This window comes from Pinus tabuliformis, chromosome J (genome assembly GCF_031772625.1).
Source record: "Pinus tabuliformis cultivar Carrire ecotype Pingquan chromosome J, CPIR1, whole genome shotgun sequence".
In the NCBI taxonomy this organism is placed as follows: Eukaryota; Viridiplantae; Streptophyta; class Pinopsida; order Pinales; family Pinaceae; genus Pinus; species Pinus tabuliformis.
The window spans coordinates 256,313,233-256,335,944 of NC_142295.1; the positions used below are offsets into that span (position 1 = coordinate 256,313,233).

A 22,712-nucleotide genomic window follows, 5' to 3' on the forward strand; every position below is an offset into this window, starting at 1 on the left:
AAGGCTAGAATTACATAGTTTGCTTTTTAAAATAAACAGAAAGGAAAAGGGTTCGCTAGCTTAAATGCACCTATTAAGTGATGAAAAATGATAGGGTAAGCAAAAGATAAGTAGAAGAAAGGTTGCAGAAGTATGATAATTCATTGGACAAAGTGTACATTTATCATGTTTTACCATATGTTTCTATGTCCATGAGGAAATTACACAAAGCAAATGAAGGTCTACAAGATCAATTAATTAACTTCCCTCATCCCCATTCATCCCTATATTTACTAATTTCCCCTTCCCACCTTCATACAGTTCATATTCATTCATTTTCCATAAAAACCCCTTTTCCTAAGGTTAAACTCCTTTTTGCCTAGGAAAAGTGAAAACCCCATGCTAAATCCCCTTTTACCCAAAAAACTCACAAAAAGATGTTTAGCCTAAGTATTGATGTATATATGTGAAAAGAAAATAATTCATATTTCCCCTTTCCGCTCATATTTCATATTAACGCTAACTTAACGTATTAAAACCCTTAAAAGTCCTTTCCTGTATATATTAACTCCCTTTATTAAAATATCCTGAAACCATTAGTTTTATTATAAAACTATGTATTCCATAACATATTGCATATCGGCGGATCGCAAACCTTTCAACATGCATGCACTCTCCTCCGCATTGCGATATGCGATGTGCGATGGACCCGGACCCGACGCAAATATATTTCATATTTCATTGCCATTTCGCATTCACCCTTCATCGCAAGTTTCGGCTGAAACATATACCCTCCGCCATTGCAATCTCCGATATGCGATAGGAACCCGGACCCGACACAGTATTATCCATGATTTATTTCCATATCGCGTCCAGCCCTTATCGCATTCCTTTGCGATGGGCCTTTCCTTCGCTAAACTACGATTGTGATATGCAATGGGAACCCGAACCCGACGTCATTTATCCACCCGAGTTCATACTATTTCAAGTCTGCCATACCGTGTTTTGCGAAGGTTTTCTTTGTTAAAATGTTTTTTATAATTTAAACAAAGAATCGACCTAAACCTCTATTTAACCATAAAACCTCACTAATCTCAATTTTTAACTCATAATAAAGCCATAACTCCATAATTAATCGTTGGGCCCCTCCGCGCTACTCTTTCACTCCACCACCGTCCGATCCAATACATTCAAATCCAATGACCCTCAGCAATTTCAGGTTGGCTCTCTGTCCGAGCATTACCCGCCTGAAAAGCGGTATTCCACCGACCTCCCCTTGCTACATGTCAGGCTCAGATTATATCGGGTGACCCCTCCCAAAACCGCCCGCGCCTCATAAGCAGTGCGATGAAAACCAAAACCACCTCTTGCATAACGACAAAATGACCACTGTTCACTTTGCGCCATATTTCAAAAAGTAAATTGTTTTTCCGTTTAAATGCAAAAATCACCATTTTGGCTTTGTTTTGCTTGTTTACACAGTGAAGCCTCCATAAGCCTCTGTGACCAATAAAACCATTGTTTTACCTTCTGATACGCTCTGGACTCCTTCCAATATCCTTTCAAGCTCAATAAAGCCATTGATATCCTTCTCTATCACCTATGTTTTCTTAACAATTTCTGTGTTTTGCAGGTAAAAACTCTTGTTCCAGGCTTACAAAGAAAAAGCCTGCATACAGTTTGAAGACAAATACGAAGATCTTACTGTTGAAAAACACAGTAAAAACCTTAAATGCACAGTAAAGGTTACTCAGTAGGGTCAAAAGATATTCACAGAGTTTAAAGTGTATCAGATGAAAGATCAAATGAAGTAATGAACCAGCGTAAAGGATACAAACAATCAAGCAACTTAAAGGGCAAAATATCAGACAACAAAGCCAGCACAACCTGAATAAAAGGGACAGTAAGAAGCAGTTCAATAGCTGCCCCTATCTTCTTGTATGAAGATCTTTCCTTTCCTAGAATAAATCTTAATTAGTTTTAGGATATTTTCCTAGTTTCATTATTGTATAAATAACTCTCTTCTCGAGTTGTTATAGGTTCAATGTTCAAGGTTCAGGGTTCATTGCTTGTTAAAGTCATGATTGTTCATTCTACTTTGAACCTGGTTGCACCTTTGAAGAAAGCTTTTCTAGACACTTGATGTACTCGGTCTTTCTAGAACCTTAATACAAAGCAAAGGATTTTGAATCTGGTTTTACACAATTTGTGTTATCCTGTAAGTTTTTCCAGTTATCAATCATTATGTTTTTCTTCATATGCTTATGACTTATAGAGATATCTAGGTAGGAATAATTGTGTCTCAATTTATTCCTATAAGCTCCTGAAGTGATCATCTATTAAGAGAATGGATTGATGAATTGTCTGTTTAGCTAATCCCCTCTAATCAATAAATCATTAGCATCTTTTGTAAGCTTAAGTATATTGCCTTGAATCTTTGGAACGTAGTTTAGAAGGTTTTCATACTTATGATTGTTCTGATTTACAGTCTGGAAACTGTGATAATCATATTATTTTCTGTCTTATTCTCCCCACTATTTGATTTATATCATTGTGTGAAGCTTTATAGCAGCCCTTTGTTGAGATATTAATATTATCCAAGGGATTAAGTATTTTAATTCTACATCTGTCTTCATTCATTGGTCTTCCAAAACTAAAACCTAAAAACCCCAAAACAATTATTTTAGATGCTCTGGCATTGGTGGCTGACCTACTACTATCTCAGAGGTACACCAATAGAAACCCAAGGAAAAACAAGAAAAAAACAAAAAAATGTCCAAATTTCATGCCCATACCTGAAAATCACGCTTTGTTGAAGAAACTTGGTCCAAACTTGAAATTTTTTTGCTTGGGATGCTAAATTCCTTCACTTTTCTCCCCTCTTGCCCTTGTAGATGAGTTCTCCTCCTCCTTAGCTCTCACTCTTGCCCTCTGTCTGAAAAAAATGAGGAAAAGAAACCACAAAATCGCTTTTCTAACCCATTGTTCTGCAGCCCCACGATTTTGATTTGTTGGATTGCGAATTTTTCTTAAAAATCACAATTTTTTGGCAATTTTTTGAAAATAAAAAAATCGGCAATTAAATCGTCCACGGGAAAAAATCGCGATTTAATCGCAATATTTGCAACATTGGTCCAAATACACCTGCCTCACAGTTGCTTCAGCCTTCTGATGTTAGAACTAGCTCCACGGTGGCTTATTGTAGGCGTAGTCGTCCATGAGTGATGAGACTCAAGATTTTTATGAAACAATCATTTATCATTAATGACATATGTATTTGAATTTTGAACTTGCTGACATTTTTTATTTTAATTATGGAATCATGAGTCATTTTCTTATTCAGTGTCCAAATGTTTTGCTTACAAAAATCGAATATGTTATGTTGTATTTTTATAGATATGAGATGATGTTATGAATTATTGCATATATTGTGGATTTTATAACTTATAAGGATTGGAATTGTCATTAGTTTCTTTTTTGTGCTTAAAATTTACCATATTTTAGCTCTTTTTGTATTTTGACGAGTCTTATACGAGTCGACGAGTCAATAGCGTGACGAATCTTATACAAGTACGAGTCATGCAACATTGATATATATATATATATATATATATATATATATATATATATATATAACTCGCAGTCTGTTTGTATTCCAATACAGCGATTTGAAATTAAAATGATGGTCCACCCATTCGTTTCACATTCTCCTCAAAGTCGCTGTCATCTCACATTTTCCTTCTTGTTCCATTTACACAAAATAATCTCTGCTCCCTCACGCAGGGCTACATGATGCTTATCATCTCCAAAGCTAGAATCCAGATTGAGATGAGTGTTGTTGACAGATCAGATACACTGGTACCCCTTACCCACATCAGCACTTAGGGTGAAAATCACAGCCTCACTCAAATCATCAGGGTGGTAAGGAGTCAGGACCTATGGTGATCTCTGCACGTCCATACCTCAATGCCTGGCCTGTAGCTACTGGTACCCCTTACCCACATCAGCACCTTGGGTGAAAAGCACAGCCTCACTCAAATCATCAGGGTGGTAAGGACCTATGGTGATCTCTGCATGTCCATGCCTCAATGCCTGGCCTGTAGCTTCGTCTACAAGGGCAAGTGTAGGAAATCCTTCATCATCCTCTGCTTTCACGCTACATGAAGTATCCATGATCCACTGCTGACTTGGCTCTGCCCAACCAGCCACTACATCTTCCAGACCAGATTTCTTTTTATGTTGACTATACTTGCCTAATTTATATGTGTACTCCACCGCTGCTCTTCTATCTGCTCATACTCTTCTCTAGAGTAAATTCCGGCCTTAACAAAGGATGGAAGGTAAAACATCTGACACTTCTTCTACAAAGCGCAAAGTTGGCAATATTCTTGGCGTGGCTCTTCTGTATACACTGATCCAGCAAGTGTTCACAACTTGCTCCCTCAGTGGCTTCAGTATTTGTACACAAAGACACACTCTCAACATCACTCTCAGAACTTCCAAATTCCTTAAACCATGACTCTCTTCAACATTGTCTTGTCCATTAGGTGATTGTTCAGTCACGGGATTTCTGGATTCTACTTCATTTGACATCAAGACTGATTACTGTGATGTCATCTTTTATGTCAAAGAAAGCCACGACTTCAGGTAATTCTTCCCAACACCATGATTATATGATTCTGCAGCTTGTAGTCTTTACACCCATAGGCAAACACCCCTTACCTCTCTGACATTCAGGTTCAATGATGCAAAAATTTGTTAACTAATCTTCGAAAATATATCCAAATTATCTGTAGTAGAAGGCATCGTAGCAGAATGGCTGAGATTGTCACAACTTCCATAAATTTGGCAGGGTCACCTGCACCTTTCTTTATTTTCTTCACATTAAACATGAATGTACAACCTTGCATAGAAACATCTTGCAAAATCAATGAACCCTCCCTGGTCAGATTCATAAGAAAGTGCTGAACATCTGCAAGGTTGTTGAACCATACACCGCAATTCACTTCAACGCCTATAGACTTATGCTCCTGAGCAGTTTAAACCTAGCAATGGGTGATCCCTCTGTTGTAATGCCATAACATATTGCCCATATTGAAACCAAATACTTTGCAGAGCTTACTTTAAAATCCTCTGCAGCTGGTTTCAATCATAAATACTTTGACAATTCACTGCCCGTTCACCAATTGGAAGGTCAGCTAAAAATTGATCTAGCTCATCAGGTCAAATACGATATTGACCATTGGGCTTAGCTCCCTTTGTAACCATTCAATCCATCAGTAAATTTCTAGGCCAATATTCACATTTTGAAGGGGCTGATTGCAAATTCAAAGGGATTTAAGATATCTAGAAGAACTGTTGTAGCCAAGAATTGTTAACAGCATCTTTCTCCAAGCCAGACTTCAATTTATTGACTGCTTGAAAAGCTTGTTCATAGTCCATTTGATCAAGATGTAATGAGGAAAAATCCTGCAAAAATTTCCTTGCTAGGGAGCAACACTCTTAAAGCAGCACTCACACCACTTTTCTCATCAACGAAGACATCTTGAAACCACTTTTGACATAAATATTCTCTGCTGTACAAACCTTTTGACATCAATGACAACTCTGCCAACAGTTAGGAATTCTAGTTATTTTGCAGAATCATTCCTCTACAGGTGTGTGCATCTCAGAGCCTGTCAATTCTTAAAAGCTTCAAACAGGTTAAGGATAGGAAGCCTCCAAAGGCTGCCTGAGATCATTGATAAATAGTGTTTTAGCTGAATATGACCCGGGGCCCTTCATAAGAATGCTATATGATCCAGATATTCAGATGGTATTTTCAGAAGGTCGAAGTTTTATCTTAGTCCTGCTCTTTTTATAATTATTTATTCTTCTTTTATTTAACATATAAGCTTGGACTGTTAACAGACTTGTAAAAGACGAATATTTTTACGTATGTCAATGATAAGCCACTAAAGGATCTTTTTGGTAGAGAATTTTGCTATTTTGAATCGTTCTGGAAGTTGTTGTGGAAGATATTATATATATAATCATCCCATTTTGAAATTGTACAGAGTGCCAGCAGGAATCTACAAAATGTAATTTCCATTATCTACAATAAAATTATAATCTTATTCCTCAGAAAAAAATCACTGAGAAGGGATTTCAATTAACTTCAATCTTATCATCAAATGTCGTTGCTTGACTAGTTTGGTCAACATGAGTCATCAAAAATTTTAGAAAACCACTCTGCCAGATGAATTTCCAAGCTTGACATATTCTGAGTACTTTGGACCCTAGTCAATATCATACGCTAGACATTTTTCTTCTTAATATTTTATGATTATTCTCTTTTATCCACATAAAGCATTTTTCACCATCACAATATACTGCTTTGCATTCATGCAGGAAAGCAATAATCCTTAAAGCTAAAGAGATATGCATCCTTCTGTTGATGTCTAATACCACTTGCAATATTCAAACCAGTCAATGCCACTTCAAATCTAATAACTATGTTCATAACAGATGGAATGAACAGTCAACTTACAGTATTGAAGCACAGATTGGACTGCTTGCAGAAGTAATGGACATACACTCTTAACTTGTGGGACCATCTGCAAAAAGTTCGATATAAATAACCAAAATTGCTTAAGTAGTTTTTCTTACAGCACCACTATATAATTTCTTGAACTTCTGTTTGCATGACAGACAACAAAGATACTACTTAACAGCAATAGAATAACAAGAAAAGAACTTCAGCAATACTTTCAAGAAATTAATCATCAGCTATCAAAATTTATTGAATTAGATTGTGGGACAATACTCGAACAGACTTAGCATCAGTTGGGACACCAAAAGTAAGCATCCGTCTAATTGCATTCAAACACAGCAACCAGCGATCACATGTTAACTGCAGTGTTTCTTTCCATTCCAATGAAAATATTTTTTGTTCAGAGGATTGCACAAAAGAAAATTCATGCAGAATACTTTGGGTATCACTGCACCACTGATGCCAAGTATAATCAAAAAGCTGGGTAGTAATCTGCAAGCAATCATTAAGAATTTGATTAGAGATATAATTTGATAAAAGAACGCAGAAAAGAAGTCACCAGAGGTTAAACAAGGCGCTAAGGCAAGTTGTCATCTTAACTGATAGCAAGGTTCAGTTCGATGTTATCAGAACCTAACTGGTCATCGAACCAGTTGACCCCAAAATAGCGAACCAAAAAAAACCAGACAAAAAAACAGTCGACCAAAATATATGTACAATATTCAAATTTAAAAGAAAAATATATTCATGTGCATCCATATTAATCCAAACCATTTATACACAAATATACAAAAGTTTTCATTTGTATAGCAAGAGTGCATATAACCAAAATAGCACTTAGTGTAATACATCTCTAAACCAAAAATACATCAACAAGGAGGCTCTAGAGGGTCTATAGTGTCAAAAAAAAATCATGCTACAATAAATCTCTACATATCATCAAAATCATTGCCTATACTGGGATCCTCATCAATATCACCCTCTAAGCATTAAAATAAGATAGATAAAGCTTCACATGTCAAATCGAGATTTTGTTTGAGTGATAGATACATTTTTGCTAGGGTCATGATTGAGGAGTTGAACAGTCAATGCCACTAACATTAAGGTACATGGAGGGCTTAGTGCTCTTGATTAAATGCTATTTCCATACCCTCATGCACGACAAAATCCAAAGAAAAAGTTGCAACCCCCCAAATTGTGAAATCCTAAGAATTGTTAAGTCTGATGGATTTTGAGAGGATCTAAAATTCTACTCTCTATTGAAATCCAATTAGGTCAGAACCACTCTCAAACATCCTGAGTCAATTAAAGGTAATTTTGAAAATTTTAGTAAAAGGGCTTTTACTTTAAGAATTTAACATTACTATTAATTGCATGGCATTAGTAGGGCCCTAGGGTTGGATATTAGCAGTGTTCCACTGGGACGCGTACCCCGGGGTAGGGTGCATGCACCCCTAGCACCCCACGCACCCGAGACAGGGAGACATCTGGGGGTATGTTTCCCCACACACCCCTTTTGGGGAGTCTTGGGGAGATGCCGGGGGGTGCGTTTCCCCAGTGTGGGGGATGTGACTCCCCAAAAGGGGTGCTTTTGGGCGTCCCCTTTTGAGGGGGGATGCGTCCCCCCTCGAATTTGTCTAATAACACTTAATGTAGAGGACCAATCATTGAGATTGACTCCTTGATGTTGATTTTATTTTCAATCCTCATTGTCCATTTTTAATTTTCAGTTTTAACTTTGTGTGACACTAGATATTGATGACCTCAGACCAATTATTGACTCCTCACTCTTAGTTGTTTTTGAGTTTGAGACTTTGAGTTATATCAATTTTGAATTCAGTAATTTACTATTTTAGTGTTCAAACTTTAGTATCTAGTATATAGTATATAGTAATATACTACTCTGTTTTGCTTTTAATTTTAATTTAGATTCTAGAATGATGAATTTATTTTTAAATCAATGTAGATTATAGAATGATGAATGACAAGGATCAATGTATTTGAATATTTCATTATTGAATTTTATTATTGAATCTCATGGTATTGATGAATGATCAGTATGTCATATGAATGATGAGGAGGGATCAATGTATGTCATTATTTAATTCAATTATGAATATAAATTTTATGTGTCGATCAATGTATTTACTATTACTATTAGTCCATTTATGCTTTCATTATTGAATATGAACTTGAATTATATATAAACCCCAACATCCCCCCGCACCCCTGAAATTTCCCTAAAATTTGAGGGTACTCCCACACATCACCCCTATGCGTCTCCCTGCACCGGAGTCTTGGTGGAACATAGGATATTAGGTTGCCCCACTCATAAATTATTATTTTAAAAATTGTGTTTGGAGGGTCCTTGGTTGTGTTATATGCTAGGTTGTACCAAGCAGATTTTGGAGGCCCCATGGCCCAATGTTAGGGCACTCATCAAAATTTTCAGAACTCCAGAAGTCAAAAGGGCACTTGTGACCCTTTCATTCTCCTCTCTCTACTTTCTCTTTCTCTCAAATTTCGGAACCCTGTAGGGAATTGTATTAAATGTCGCTAGTATGATGAAATGTTGTAACAGGCTTAGGTGACTTGGGACCCGGTCATCAAGTGAGTCCACTCTAGAGTGTTGTTTTCACTTAACTAATTATTCTCGCTTATCAGCGATGAATAACTAGCTAAGCTTTTTTACTCACATACCTTCAAAACTAGAGTGCGGCTTGATGATTGGGCCTTGGGTCCGTCCTGATGCCTAGAGTCGATGTATATTACCATACTAGGACATGTCTAAAGCGTCACAAAATTTGACTAGGTTTTTATAGGATTTTTTAAATTATTAAAAATTCCTATGGGCAAGATTTTAATTAATTTCTATGTAAAATTGTAAATAAGTGAGCCTAGAGAATGTTGGGGGTGTATAGGTACTTGAAAATTATGCTCTCCATCCCAACATTGTTCTAAGGTCCACTTTGGGGGTCAAAAAATCAATTACACCCCCTCAAAGCCCATTTTTCCTAAGTTAGTGACATTAAGTGGAAGGTTGCTTAGGCAGCCAAATCACCACATGGAAGTGAGGCCTTAAGAGGGTTGGGTTCACTATCAGTTAGAGGCACGAATTGCCTTGTCAGCAACTCAATTCCATCAAAGATCTAAGCAAATTTGAAAGGGATAGTTAAGGGTGATTCATTGCAGTCTATCTTCACTCTTAGCTCCAGTTTCTTTCACCTATTCAAAGAAATTCAATGCATGAGATATGTTGGCAATTCTCCTCGGCCAATACACAGTTATGTTAAAGTGTTCTCCAACAATTGGCATGCAAATTTAGGTTGGCAATCAGAATATGAGTTAACAACAAATTTGTTAGGGAGTCTATCTCCTCTTCCCTTCACTTTATCTCATACTTGGCAGGACTTCAAACTCACTCAACCAACAGGATAATCTACGCTACCAACCACTAAATAAGTCTACTCCTTGGCAGTTCTTCTTGGGTGCCACCTATAGCACTCCAAAAATAGTTATGTTACCACTTGGAGAGGTCGATGTCATTGGGATTCAACCTCTTTGTGTTGGTATTCACACCACTATTGCCACTTGTTACATTGGATTTTCATTGGGATCTTCTCCCATTCTTGTATAAAGAGGCCCATTAGGCTCTCTCATTCTCATGATTGGAAGCATAGTGCTTGGTTAAACTTTGTTCATTTGTATTCTCATTATTTGATCAATAATATAAAGGTTTTGGAGGTCTATTCACTTGGGTTGTTGATCTAGGTCCAGGTGTGACGAAGGACCCTTCCAAGACCTTTTACTTTCATGATGTGTTAAAATGCATTTTAAAAGAAACATAAATGAATACATGTGCATGTTGTAAAGAAGAGGAACATGACAATCATCAGCAACATAAAAACATAAGTCGTTGATAACGGAGTTCGTCCAGGAGGGACTACGTCTCTGGGCCCTGGTGTCAAGATGGTGTAGGCCACTGCATTAAGTGATGTCAATAGTGATGATGTACACAAGAGATGATGTCATGATCATACAAGGAAAATGCCCTCACGCAGGAGTGGCTCTAAGAGATGTTCCGCTACAGGAACTCTCAGTCAAAAAGGCTCCTATCAGTATGACACAAACTCATGCATGATGAGCATCCCGCCAACATGGCATAAAAGGGATCTCAATGCAAGCACGCATGACGACAACATGAGTATCCCATCAACATACAACAAAGGGGTCTCAAGACACAACATGACAAATCATGACAACAAGTACAGCACACATATGATTCCGCATCACATCAAGCAGGAATCATGAAACAAGTATCAAAACAACATCCCACAAAAAACATCAAACAAGGATCTGTGCAGCACAATGCATAGCAAAAGAAGTACATGAATACACTACATATACCTCACAACTAGGGGCCATCTGAAGAAGCGAATGTCAAACTGCTGAAGCTGCTCAGACCATCGATCTCACGGCATCGAATCGCATGGAAATGACTGCTCGCACATGAATGCTGACACCTACACTCCACTTAGAAAAGTGGCCGAAAAATGAAATGAGCAAATGGAAAATCTGAACGCACCATCAGATTTGTGGCGTCGAATAGTGCAAAATCAACTGTCAAATTTCTGAATTCTGAGAAAGTGTGGATCTGGGGCTCAAGGAATCTTTTAGATTCCTCAAAGATTTCCTCCTCCGGGTCCTCTACAAATCAACGACTCAGATCAGGAAATTGACTACACCATCAGGTTCGTGTCACCGAGAGGTGTAAGATCGACATAAAATTCGTCCAATTTGGACACTGCGAAAATTTCAACCTTCGGGAAATTTTGTTCAATCATGGTTCCACCTGCATAAAATTAATAATAAAAAATCACTGCCTCGTTTTTTGTGCCCGCTCCTGGTTCCCCAACTGCCCCCCGACGCACTGGTGAAATGAATGTTTATATAAGTTCCCGGGCGGATTTAACAAGGAGTTAGTTTGGTGTGTTGGTAAAGTTGGTAGTTTGTTGAGGAGGGGTCGGGTGGTCAAACCCCGCCCCTCTTCTTTCATATGTTGAAAACCATATGCATATATATTTAGGAGGGGTCGGGTCCGCATTGAGCATCCTACCCCTTAACCCCTGCAAAACTCATATCGGTGGCATATTACCCTTTGTTGGCGCGTTTGCATTTTTGGAGTACCGTTGTACATTGTAAGTTGGGTCGTATCACATGTTAATGGATATGGTGCGGAGGTGGTACGCCATATGGGGTTGCCTAGTGGGGGCCGGCCCACGTGGGCCGGGCGATTTCGATCCCCGCCAACCACACATAACATTGCATATGGTTGGGGCATGGTTCCAAGGGTGGCGGGGTTATGGCCGCCCACCCCACGTGATTTTTGGTTGGCCGGTTCTGGGGTCGGCAGGGTCATGGCCACCACCCCCGCCACCCCAATCAGCAAAAAGTCAACCAAACTTTGACTGCTTCTAACTCTCACATACGGACTTGGTTTGATGAACCGTTCACATCACCGCGATCAAGACGACGAGATCTTCGCTATAATCCTAGTTGGAAATCATTCTGATCACTTTGATTTTCGAGCTTTCATGAGCCCTCTTTGTCCTGTGTGTGTTTCTGGAGCCACCTGGATCAATCCTCCCCACTGAGGAGCTTTTGGTCCTCCAAAAGCATGAAAAATAATCTGCAACTTCTCTGTACCTTGTTTGCACCACAAGCGTCCTTAAAGGTCTCGCTTCCATCTCCTTCACCTTTGTTCTTCAAAGCCTTAAGCGATGAGCCGACACCTGCAATCTGTAGTACATTTTTTTGCAAATTACATGCTTGTCTTAACTGACCAACTAACGACCCAAGCATCCCACACTTGCCACGAGTTTATAACACATACTCCGTGGTCAAGTTTACAACAAGATGGACACAATACCCCAGCTACGAAAACAAGGCCAACATATCATTGTTGCTTCAACAAGTGATGGAAAACTCATCATCACTGCAACACATGATTTATAAAGATAAGGCCAAACACTATTTGCTTTGACAAGTGATGGAAACACGACATCACTTTCACAGTTTATCATGCAACACAAAATAAGACTAGACATCATTGTTGCCTAACAAGTGATGGAAACACGTCATCACTTTTACATTTTAAAATGCAACAAATGATTTACAAAAGCATGACCATGAAACGCTAACATATCTAGAAACCATTTTTCACTTATCAAGGTGAATGGGTCGCCTCCTTGTGGCGATTTTGCTTGTCGAACAATTGTTTCATTTGGTTCATGCACTGACACTTTGTTGTTCTGGATGGAGCCTCCAACAAGTGGCTCTTTGATGGCCACTTCTGTCGCAATGACTGCAATAGGTTTTCTTCCTCCAAATCTGCTTAACATGTTTCTTTACCTGCTATTGAGGGGGTCTTTCACGCCTCATCCTTTTGTGTGCTGCCATTCTTTTCCAACACTTAGAAAATGTATGGTTATGTAATCCACAAACGGTACATGTTTTTCAATTACATGTTTTACGTTTATCATTAACAACATGATCAAAATCAAAATGAACATTCGAATGTCGAGAGTGGTTATACCTTTCCATGTTGCCTTTGGTGTAAGTATGGTGATGAGAGCTTGCCTCAGCTCTTTCCCTGCCATGGGATGATGGGGATGTGTTCCCATCATTCTCTTTCCTTGCCGATTTCGACGATGTCTCAGAAGATTCTGACACCTTCGAGCATTCTCCCTCGGTGTATCTCAAGCCTGCAAATTGAGGTCTCTGCTTAACCTTCAATGGTTGAGTTATGCCTTGGTTATGAACACCAAGTTATTCTTCCTCCTCATGCCTCATCCTTGTAAGGAGCCTTATGTTTGTCCCTGTAATTTGGATCTCCAACAGAAATCATACTATGTGAAGACGAAACCGAAAGGAAATCAACATATTTTACCTCCTTTGTCAATTTGGAAGGAACTGATGAGGGCTTCTCATCATCTGTTGTTGGTGGTTCGCTAGCTGTTTCGGCGCATTCCCCAACTTCCTTTCTGACTTACCCAAGTCCTGCCTAACGGGTAATTCTTCTACTTTAATGGGGTTGACAATGCCTTGGCCATTAACGCCCAAGCCTTTTCCTTAATACCCCATTTTCTTCAACAGTTTGGAGCCAATTCCTGTGGTATGATTTTCAAAAACAGCAAAATCATCATCAGGACACATACATGAATTCAGAGAATTACATTTTACCTCACATGGGTCACATTGCAGCTTTTCCAAGGCCTCGTCCTTTGCTTGCAGCTGTCGTAGCAAACTATGTTTTTCCTCTTTCTCTTCATGTAGACGCATCTTCAATTCGACGTTCTCTATTTGAAGACTTTGGTTGTTGTGCTTCAGTTCTTTCAGGGCCTCTTCCGTGGCTTGCAACTGAAGTTGCAATCGCTCCTTTTCCTCTATCTCTTTCTGTAGAGTTTCATACATTATTTCCACTCTTTTGGAAATTTTGAGCATGGTCTCATACATCGCTTTTTCATCCTCTGTCGCTGCATGTTCCATTGTTCACGCTTGCAATTCACATACACGCAAAGACCACTCTAATACCACTTGATCCAGGTCTGAGTGTGACGAAGGACCCTTCCAAGACCTTTTACTTTCGTGATGTGTTAAATTGCATTTTTAAAATAAACATAAATGAATACATGTGCATGTTGTAAAGAAGAGGAACATGACAATCATCAACAACATAAAAACATAAGCCATTGATAACAGAGTTCGTCCAGGAGGGACTACGTCTCCGGGCCTCGGTGTCAAGATGGTGTAGGCCGCTGCATTAAGTGTTGTCAATAGTGATGATATACACAAGAGATGATGTCGCGATCATACAAGGAAAATGCCCTCACGCAGGAGTGGCTCTAAGAGATGTTCCGCTACAGGAACTCTCAGTCAAAAAAACTCCTATCAGTATGACACAAACTCATGCATGATGAGCATCCCGCCAACATGGCATAAAAGGGATCTCAATGCAAGCATGCATGACGACAACATGAGTATCCCATCAACATACATCAAAGGGATCTCAAGAGACAACATGACAAATCATGACAACAAGTACATCACACATATGATTCCGCATCACATCAAGTAGGAATCATGAAACAAGTATCAAAACAAGATCCCACAACAAACATCAAACAGGGATCTGTGTAGCGCAATGCATAGCAAAAGAAGTACATGAATACATTGCATATACCTCACAGCCAGGGGCCATCTGAAGAAGCGGATGTCAAACTATTGAAGCTGCTCGGACCATCGATCTCACGACATCGAATCGCATGGAAATGACTACTCACACATGAACACTGACACCTGCACTTCACTTAGAAAAGTGGCCGAAAAATGAAATGAGCAAATGGAAAATCTGAACGCACCATCAGATCTGTGGCGTCGAATAGTACAAAATCGACTGTCAAATTTCTGAATTCTGATGCGAATCTGGGGCTCAAGGAATCTTTTAGATTCCCCCTTGTAATATCCCTTACCAGGAATATTCCTCAAACACAAGCAAAACTCCAACCAGAGATGGACTGGGAGGGCATTTACCAGATATGTCGGCTTTGAAAAGAGGACGAGATCCGAAGGCTACCTGGCCCTTTCCAGACTCTGTCTAAGAGTATACGACAAACACACAAGTGGTATAATAGCCGAGAATGCTCAAAGAGATACAAATAACAATGATACAACATATAACAATATAACCATAAGCAGATACTCAAGAAATGCAGAGAGAATACTAAGCCATTTTATTATATTGAGTAATAGAATGAGTACAGGAGGTGATCAGGAAGATGGCACCTCGACTTGCACCAGGCAAGTGAAAATATACACTTAGAATAGCAAAGGAATGGCCCCTCTCTGAACTGCGTCCAAGCTGCTGGAGAACTGTCGTGCTGCTGCTGCTACTAAAAATCAAATGCGGATTTGGGGTTGCTCCCCTCCTCAGAAAAGGCTGAAACTCTGGAATCAGACTCTACTCAAGAAATCCAGAAAACCCAGAAAGCTTTTCTGAAATGGCCGACCCCCGAAAATCACCCCCTTGGGGTTCTACGCAGTCCCTCAATGCTCTGCGCTGCCACTAAATGAAACCCTCCAGAAAACTGCCTGAAACCCCTGCCAAAACTCTCCAATATGCAAGAGTTGATCCCCTGCTCTACCTCTCAGCACAAATCCTCCTGCAAACCCTCAACCCAGACTCCTGCCAGAAAGAACTGCGTCCTCCTCTCAGTGCTACGCAGTCCTCCAAAACGCTGATGAAACTACTGCTGAAATGCTAATGAAACTATTGCTGGAATGCCAATGGAAATACCTTGCCCGAGCAGGCACTCGAAGTCCCCAGGGGCTAAGGGTGGGATCTTCGAACGGAGACACTCAATGCACTAAACAGTGCTGCAAACTAGCTAAACAGCCAGCGTGCTCTAAGTCGGAATGACTATCACAAATGCTCATAATAGGAATGATCATAATGAGGGGGCTCCTCTCTCTTTTATAGCCTTTGCCTCTCTCAATCCCAAGGCTCACCTCCTCCTGCGCGATTCCACTCTTGCCATGTGTTTCTTCCCTCCTGCGCAGTCCCTCCATGTGTCTACGTTGGCTCCATTTCTGCGTCCCCCTTTGGCCTCCTTGGCTCCCCTTTAAGTCATAACGTTGTGCTACTAGGAAGTGACTTTTTATTCTAAAAAAGAGTTATGTCCCCCGTCCTCACTTTTTATTTACAAATAACTATAGAAGGCAAAAATTGAACAAAATCGAATATTCCAATTAGCCATGGCTAATTAGGAATATTACAGTCTCCCCCGGCAAAATGTTGCTTGTCCTCAAGCAACTGAAGTGATGGATGCTGCAAGATCTTCTCACTCTCCCAAGTGGCATCCTCATCCGGCAAATTCTTCCACCTCACCAAGAATTCCTGGATCGTCCTGCTATGCAGTTGCCTCTCCTTGGTATCAATGATAGCCTCTGGCTACAAAACCAAATGCCCCTCATCATCCATGGGTGGTAGCTCATCTGTCACTGTCACCTGCTGCCCCAATGCCTTTTTCAGGCATGATACATGAAAAACGTTATGAATCTTGCTGCCTTGGGGCAGCTCCAACTCATATGCAACTTGTCCAATCCTGCATATCACCCTGTATGGCCCATAAAAGCGGGGCTTGAGCTTCTCAGCCCCCTTCTACTTCAGTGACGACTGTCGGTATGGCTGTAATCGTAGGTAGACCATGGCCCCTACCTCGAACTGTCTCTCCACCCGACCCCTGTCGGCATACAGCTTCTGCTGGTTCTGCGTTGTAGCCATGTTGTCCTTGAGAGCTCGGAGGGTATCCTAACTCTCTTGGATCCAAATCTTGGCTCTAGGAGCCTTGTTATCACCAAACATCACGTCAGCAAAAGATAAAGGATGATACCCATATAAGGTATAGAATGGTGACATACCAATGGACATGTGATTTGAAGTATTGTAGCAGTACTCCCCCAGATGCAGCCACTTCAGCCATGCTCGCTGCTGCCCACTGACATAGTTACGCAAGTAACCCTCCAGCCACTTGTTAACTATCTCTGTCTGCCCATCCGTCTGTGGGTGATAACTGGTACTCGGTGTCAACTCCGTCCCCACAAACCAGAAAATCTCCTGCCAAAACCCGCCCATGAAACAGCTGTCCTTATCACTGACGATGGTCTTAGGAAGACCATGTAGCCTTAAGATCTCTCTGAAGAATAGCTCGGCCACCTATGCTGCTGTATAGTGTGTGGATATGGCAAAAAAATGTGCGTACTTCGTCAGTCGATCAACGACGACAAAGATACAATCCTTGCCCTGTACCATGGGCAACCCTGTGATGAAGTCCATCAAAATAATTTCCCATTTCCCCTCCGGAATGGGAAGAGGCTACAATAAACCCGCGAGATCGCTCATCTCTCCCTTGTTCCTCTGGCAAACATCTCACTCCCGAATGTTCTAGAGTACGTCCTCCTTGAGGCCCTTCCATGAGAACCTCTCTCTAATGGCCAAGTAGATTTTGGTAAACCCCTGATGTCCTGCCAATGGTGAATCATGTGATGCCTACAGTATCTTCTTCTTGAGCTGAGACCCCTCAGTCAAGAAGATCTGGTCCCTGTAATAGATGATCTCATCGACCACCCTGTACCTGTCATCTGCCACCTGCCCATCTAGAACCTCACATGCAAACCTGTCCTTGGAGTACTCTACTAAGAGTCGAGCCCTCCAATCTGTATCCAAGCTCATAAGAGGCAACGTGGCTGGTCTACATGAAAGGGCATCTACTACCGCGTTGTTCTTACCCTTGACATACTCAATGTCAAAGTCATATGCTTGGATCTTACTGATCCACTTCTGTTGCCTCTCCTGTAGCTGCTTCTGCTCCAAAAAGAACTTGAAGCTGTTATGATCAGTCCTCACCCTGAACCTGTTACCCAGCAAATACTGTCGGTACTTAGCCAATGCATGCATGATGGCCAGCATCTCCTTGTCGTATATAGAATACAACCTCTCATGCAGAAGGAGCTTCCGACTCTCAAAGGCTATAGGGTGACCTCCCTGCATCAACACTGCGCTGATCCTTCTCCCGATGCATCACACCCCAAAACAAATGGCTGTGTAAAATCTGGCAACACAAGCACTAGGTAGCTGCTCATAACCTCCTTGAGCCTGTCAAAGGCTCGCTGCGCTATATCCGACCAACTGAATGCCCCCTTCCTCGTCAAATCTGTCAGGGGTGCAGCAAGCTGTGAGAAACCTTTGACGAACTTCCAATAGTAAGTACAAATGCCAATGAATTCTCGAAGTTCCATCACGTTTCTCGGCTCCAGCCATTCTCTGATGGCCCTGATCTTCTCCTCGTGGACTCTCACTCTCTCCACCCCTATGATGTGTCCCAGATACAACATCTCCGTCAACCCAAACTCACACTTGGAGAGTTTGGCGTAGAACTGCTGCTCCTGTAAGATACACAATACTGTCTCAATGTGCTGGAGATGCTCCTCCCAAGTCCTGTTGTAAATGAGAATATCATCAAAGAATACCAACACAAACTTCCTCAAGTGACTACGGAAGAAGTGATTCATGCAGGACTGAAATGTAGCGGGGGCGTTGGTTAGCCCCAAAGACATCACCAAGAACTCAAAGTGCCCATAATGACACCTGAAGGCAGTCTTGGGAATGTCCTGCTCCCTCACGCAAATTTGATGGTACCCAGATCTCAAATCAATCTTTGAGAAGAACCGTGCTCCTCTCAACTCGTCCATCAACTCATCGATCCTGGGTATGGGGTACCTGTTCTTCAGGGTCTTCTTGTTCAGGGCCCTGTAGTCAATGCACATCCTCAATGTACCGTCCTTCTTCTTCACCAACACCACAGAAGAAGCAAAAGGACTCGTGCTCGGTCGAATGTGCCCAAGAGCCAGCAACTCCTAGATAGCCCGCTCAATCTCATCCCGATAGGCCTTGGGGTGCCTATAGGGGGTGGTGATCACTACCTGTATGCCCTACTCAAGCTCGATGGTGTGCTCAAACCCCCGATCTGGTGGTTGTCTTGGTGGAATCTCCCCAAACACCATGTCATATCGATCAAGGATGGACTGTATCTCTGGATGTACCATCTGCCCTGTAGTCCCTGCCTCTGATGCACGCAGCTCCACTGCCCACTCTATGTCTCCCTTCCGGAAGACTGCCTCCATCTGATGAGCCGACACAGTTTGAGGTGGATATGTGTGTTGTCCTCGTATCTTCTCATGCCTCCCTGTCTTCTCATCATCCCACTCCATCTCTAGGGTCTTCCAATCCGTCGTGACCTTCCCTAGAGTGATAAGCCATTGAACACCCAGTATCATGTTGGTGTCCGGAATATCGACCACGAAAAAGTGGTCAGTTAATGTGTAGGTGCCCATCGTCACTAAAAGCTCTGGAACATAACGAGCACATGTCATGGTCTGATCTCCTGGGACCAAGACTGAAAACCCATCGAAGCTCTTTGTCTGTATACCTCTCCACTCAACCATCTGTGCATCGATGAAGTTGTGGGTCGCCCCACTGTCAACCAAAACTGATACTCGCTGGCCACGTACTGTCCCTCGTACGCGTAGCGTCAGATACTTGGGAACTCCTCGCAAGGCTGCAAGGGCCCCTCTGGTGGGTGCAAAAGATGCACCACCTGCTGCTGGTGGTGGAGGTGGCAAAGGTCCCTATACGGCATGGCTATCTCCTGCCTCCACATCATCCTCGTCATCCTCTTCTCCACTGCTCTCGGAGAAGACCTCAATAAAATGTGCCTTGCCAGCAACACATCTATGTCCTGGTGCCCACGGCTCCTGACATGTGAAGCACAACCGCTTCTTCTTTAGCTCCCTCCTGACATCATCGTCAATCTGTACTCGCCCTGGATTCCCCTTTGGAGGTGGAATCCTCACATCCTTCCCCTTAGACTGGAAAGTCTGTCCTGGGGGTAAGGTGTCCAGGTGCTGGGTAAGACATCTTGTAAGTCCTGGGTCTTGCTGATAGCGTCCTGGAGTGTCGCTGGTCTAATATATCGGACTAGACCCCGAAGTGGCTCTACTAACCCCTCAACATACATATAGACCCTTCGCACCGTGGATGGGTCTGGCACCATCACGGAGACCCTCAAAAAATCTGCAATGTAGGTCTCTGGGCTCCCTGTCTATTTGAGCCTCGTCAGCTCAACAAAATGCTGCTCTGGATCCCTCCGATCAAATCGCTCCATCAATCTCCTGGTAAACTCAGCATATGACGTCACTGTAGAGTGCCCGAGTGTAACCATCCCATGAAACCACCAATCTTGGGCCTCACCATCCAAATGTAATGTTGCCACCTTGATGGCCTCTGTCTCCGACATCTGGTTAAGCTGGAAATAAATGTCCAGCTTCTCCACCCAAGACTTTGCCGAACTGTTTGATGAACCATCAAACGTAGGCAAGTGGAATCTACTCGCTGCACAGTGGGTGTCACCATCATGGTAATGCCGGTACCCTCTGTGATGGTCGCGGGGTCTACTATCCCGCTGGAGCTGAACAAAATCTCTAAATGAGAGGGCCTCCCTGAACTCCTGCCCATAGGCTTGGTACTCTGCAAAATAATCACCCATGTGTCTGAGCTCTGCCTCCTGCTGGGCTACGGCCCCCGTGTCTGCTCCTAAGAAGGTGGGCATGGTAGAGCGTGTAGGGGCATGTGAGGCCAACTGCTGCGCAGTATCACACTGCTCTGGCAAATGGTGGGATGCGCCCGATCCCTCACCAACCTGAAAAACCCGTGGGCTCTCACGTTGTCTAGCCTCTACTGCCGTGAATCTCTGCCCCATCACCTCAATCTGCCTCGACAGATCCTGCACTGATTTGAGAAGCATATCCGCAAATCTCTTCCCGTCCTCATCTGCCATCGGATCCCCCTGCTCTCTGTCTACCCTAGGCTCCTTCTATTCTGTGTCTACCACAAGCTCCTCCTGTTCTGCGTCCACCACTGGAACACAGTCTCCCTCTCTGTAGGTATTCTCCAACCTACGCCCAGTGTCTCTGTATCTCCTACCTCTGTAACAAATGTAGGGCTTTTCCCCCGGTGTCATAGATTGCTAGCTCCATAGGCTGAGCCAGATCTATGCTCTGATACCACTGTAATATCCCTTACCAGGAATATTCCTCAAACACAAGCAAAACTCCAACCAGAGATGGACTGGGAGGGCATTTACCAGATATGTCGCCTCTGAAAAGAGGACGAGATCCGGAGGCTACCTAGCCCTTTCCAGACTCTGTCTAAGAGTATACGAGAAACACACAAGTGGTATAATAGCCGAGAATGCTCAAAGAGATACAAATAACAATGATGCAACATATAACAATATAACCATAAGCAGATACTCAAGAAATGCAGAGAGAATGCTGAGCCATTTTATTATACTGAGTAATAGAATGAGTACAGGAGGTGATCAGGAAGATGGCACCTCGACTTGCACCAGGCAAGTGAAGAAATACACTCAGAATAGCAAAGGAATGGCCCCTCTCTGAACTGCGTCCAAGCTGCTGGAGAACTGTCGTGTTGCTGCTGCTGCTAGAAATCAAATGAGGATTTGGGGTTGCTCCCCTCCTCAGAAAAGGCTGAAACTCTGGAATCAGACTCTACTCAAGAACCCAGAAAAACCCAGAAAGATTTTCTGAAATGGCCGACCCCCGAAAATCACCCCCTTAGGGTTCTGTGCAATCCCTCAATGCTCTGCGCTGCCACTAAATGAAACCCTCCAGAAAACTGCCTGAAACCCCTGCCAAAACTCTCCAATATAAAAGAGTTGATCCCCTGCTCTACCTCTAAGCACAAATCCTCCTGCAAACCCTCGACCCAGACTACTGCCAGAAAGAACTGCGTCCTCCTCTCAGTGCTGCGCAGTCCTCCAAAACGTTGATGAAACTGCTGCTGAAACACTGATGAAACTATTGCTGGAATGCCAATGGAAATACCTTGCCCGAGCAGGCACTCAAAGTCCCCCGGGGCTAAGGGTGAGATCTCCGAACGGAGACACTCAATGCACTAAACAGTGCTGCAGACTAGCTAAACAGCCAGCGTGCTCTAAGTCGAAATGACTATCACAAATGCTCATAACAGGAATGATCAAAATGAGGGGGCTCCTCTCTCCTTTATAGCCTTTGCCTCTCTCAATCCCAAGGCTCACCTCCTCCTGCGTGATTCCTCTCTTGCCACGTGTTTCTTCCCTCCTGCGCAGTCCCTCCATGTGTCTGCGTGGGCTCCATTTCTGCATCCCCCTTTGGCCCCCTTGGCTCCCCTTTAAGTCACAACGTTGTGCTACTAGGAAGTGACTTTTTATTCTAAAAGTGAGTTATGTCCCCCGTCCTCACTTTTTATTTACAAATAACTATAGAAGGCAAAAATTGAACAAAATTGAATATCCCAATTAGCCATGGCTAATTAGGAATATTACACCGCTAGATTCCTCAAAGATTCCCTCCTCCGAGTCCTCTTCAAATCGGTTGCTCAGATTAGGTAATTGACTGCGCAATCGGGTTCGTGTCGCCGAGAGGTGTAAGATTGACATAAAATTCATCCAATTTGGACACTGCGAAAATTTCACCCTCCTGGAAATTTTGCTTAGTCATGGTTCCACCTACATAAAATTAATAA

At 42.2% G+C, this 22,712-nt stretch overlaps 1 protein-coding gene across 1 annotated transcript in view; it reads right to left on the reverse strand.

Annotated features, from left to right (window-relative positions):
* The window catches only part of LOC149226741 (uncharacterized), a 300,204-nt gene that overhangs the window by 212,981 nt on the left and 64,511 nt on the right, over positions 1-22,712 (reverse strand). Inside the window, exons 7-9 of the mRNA XM_089380285.1 lie at positions 6,785-7,003; positions 6,509-6,575; positions 3,978-4,268 (exon numbers count right to left, since the gene is read on the reverse strand). Of these exons, the coding sequence (XP_089236411.1) occupies positions 3,978-4,268; positions 6,509-6,575; positions 6,785-7,003 (577 nt within the window). The remainder of the gene's footprint in view (positions 1-3,977; positions 4,269-6,508; positions 6,576-6,784; positions 7,004-22,712) is intronic.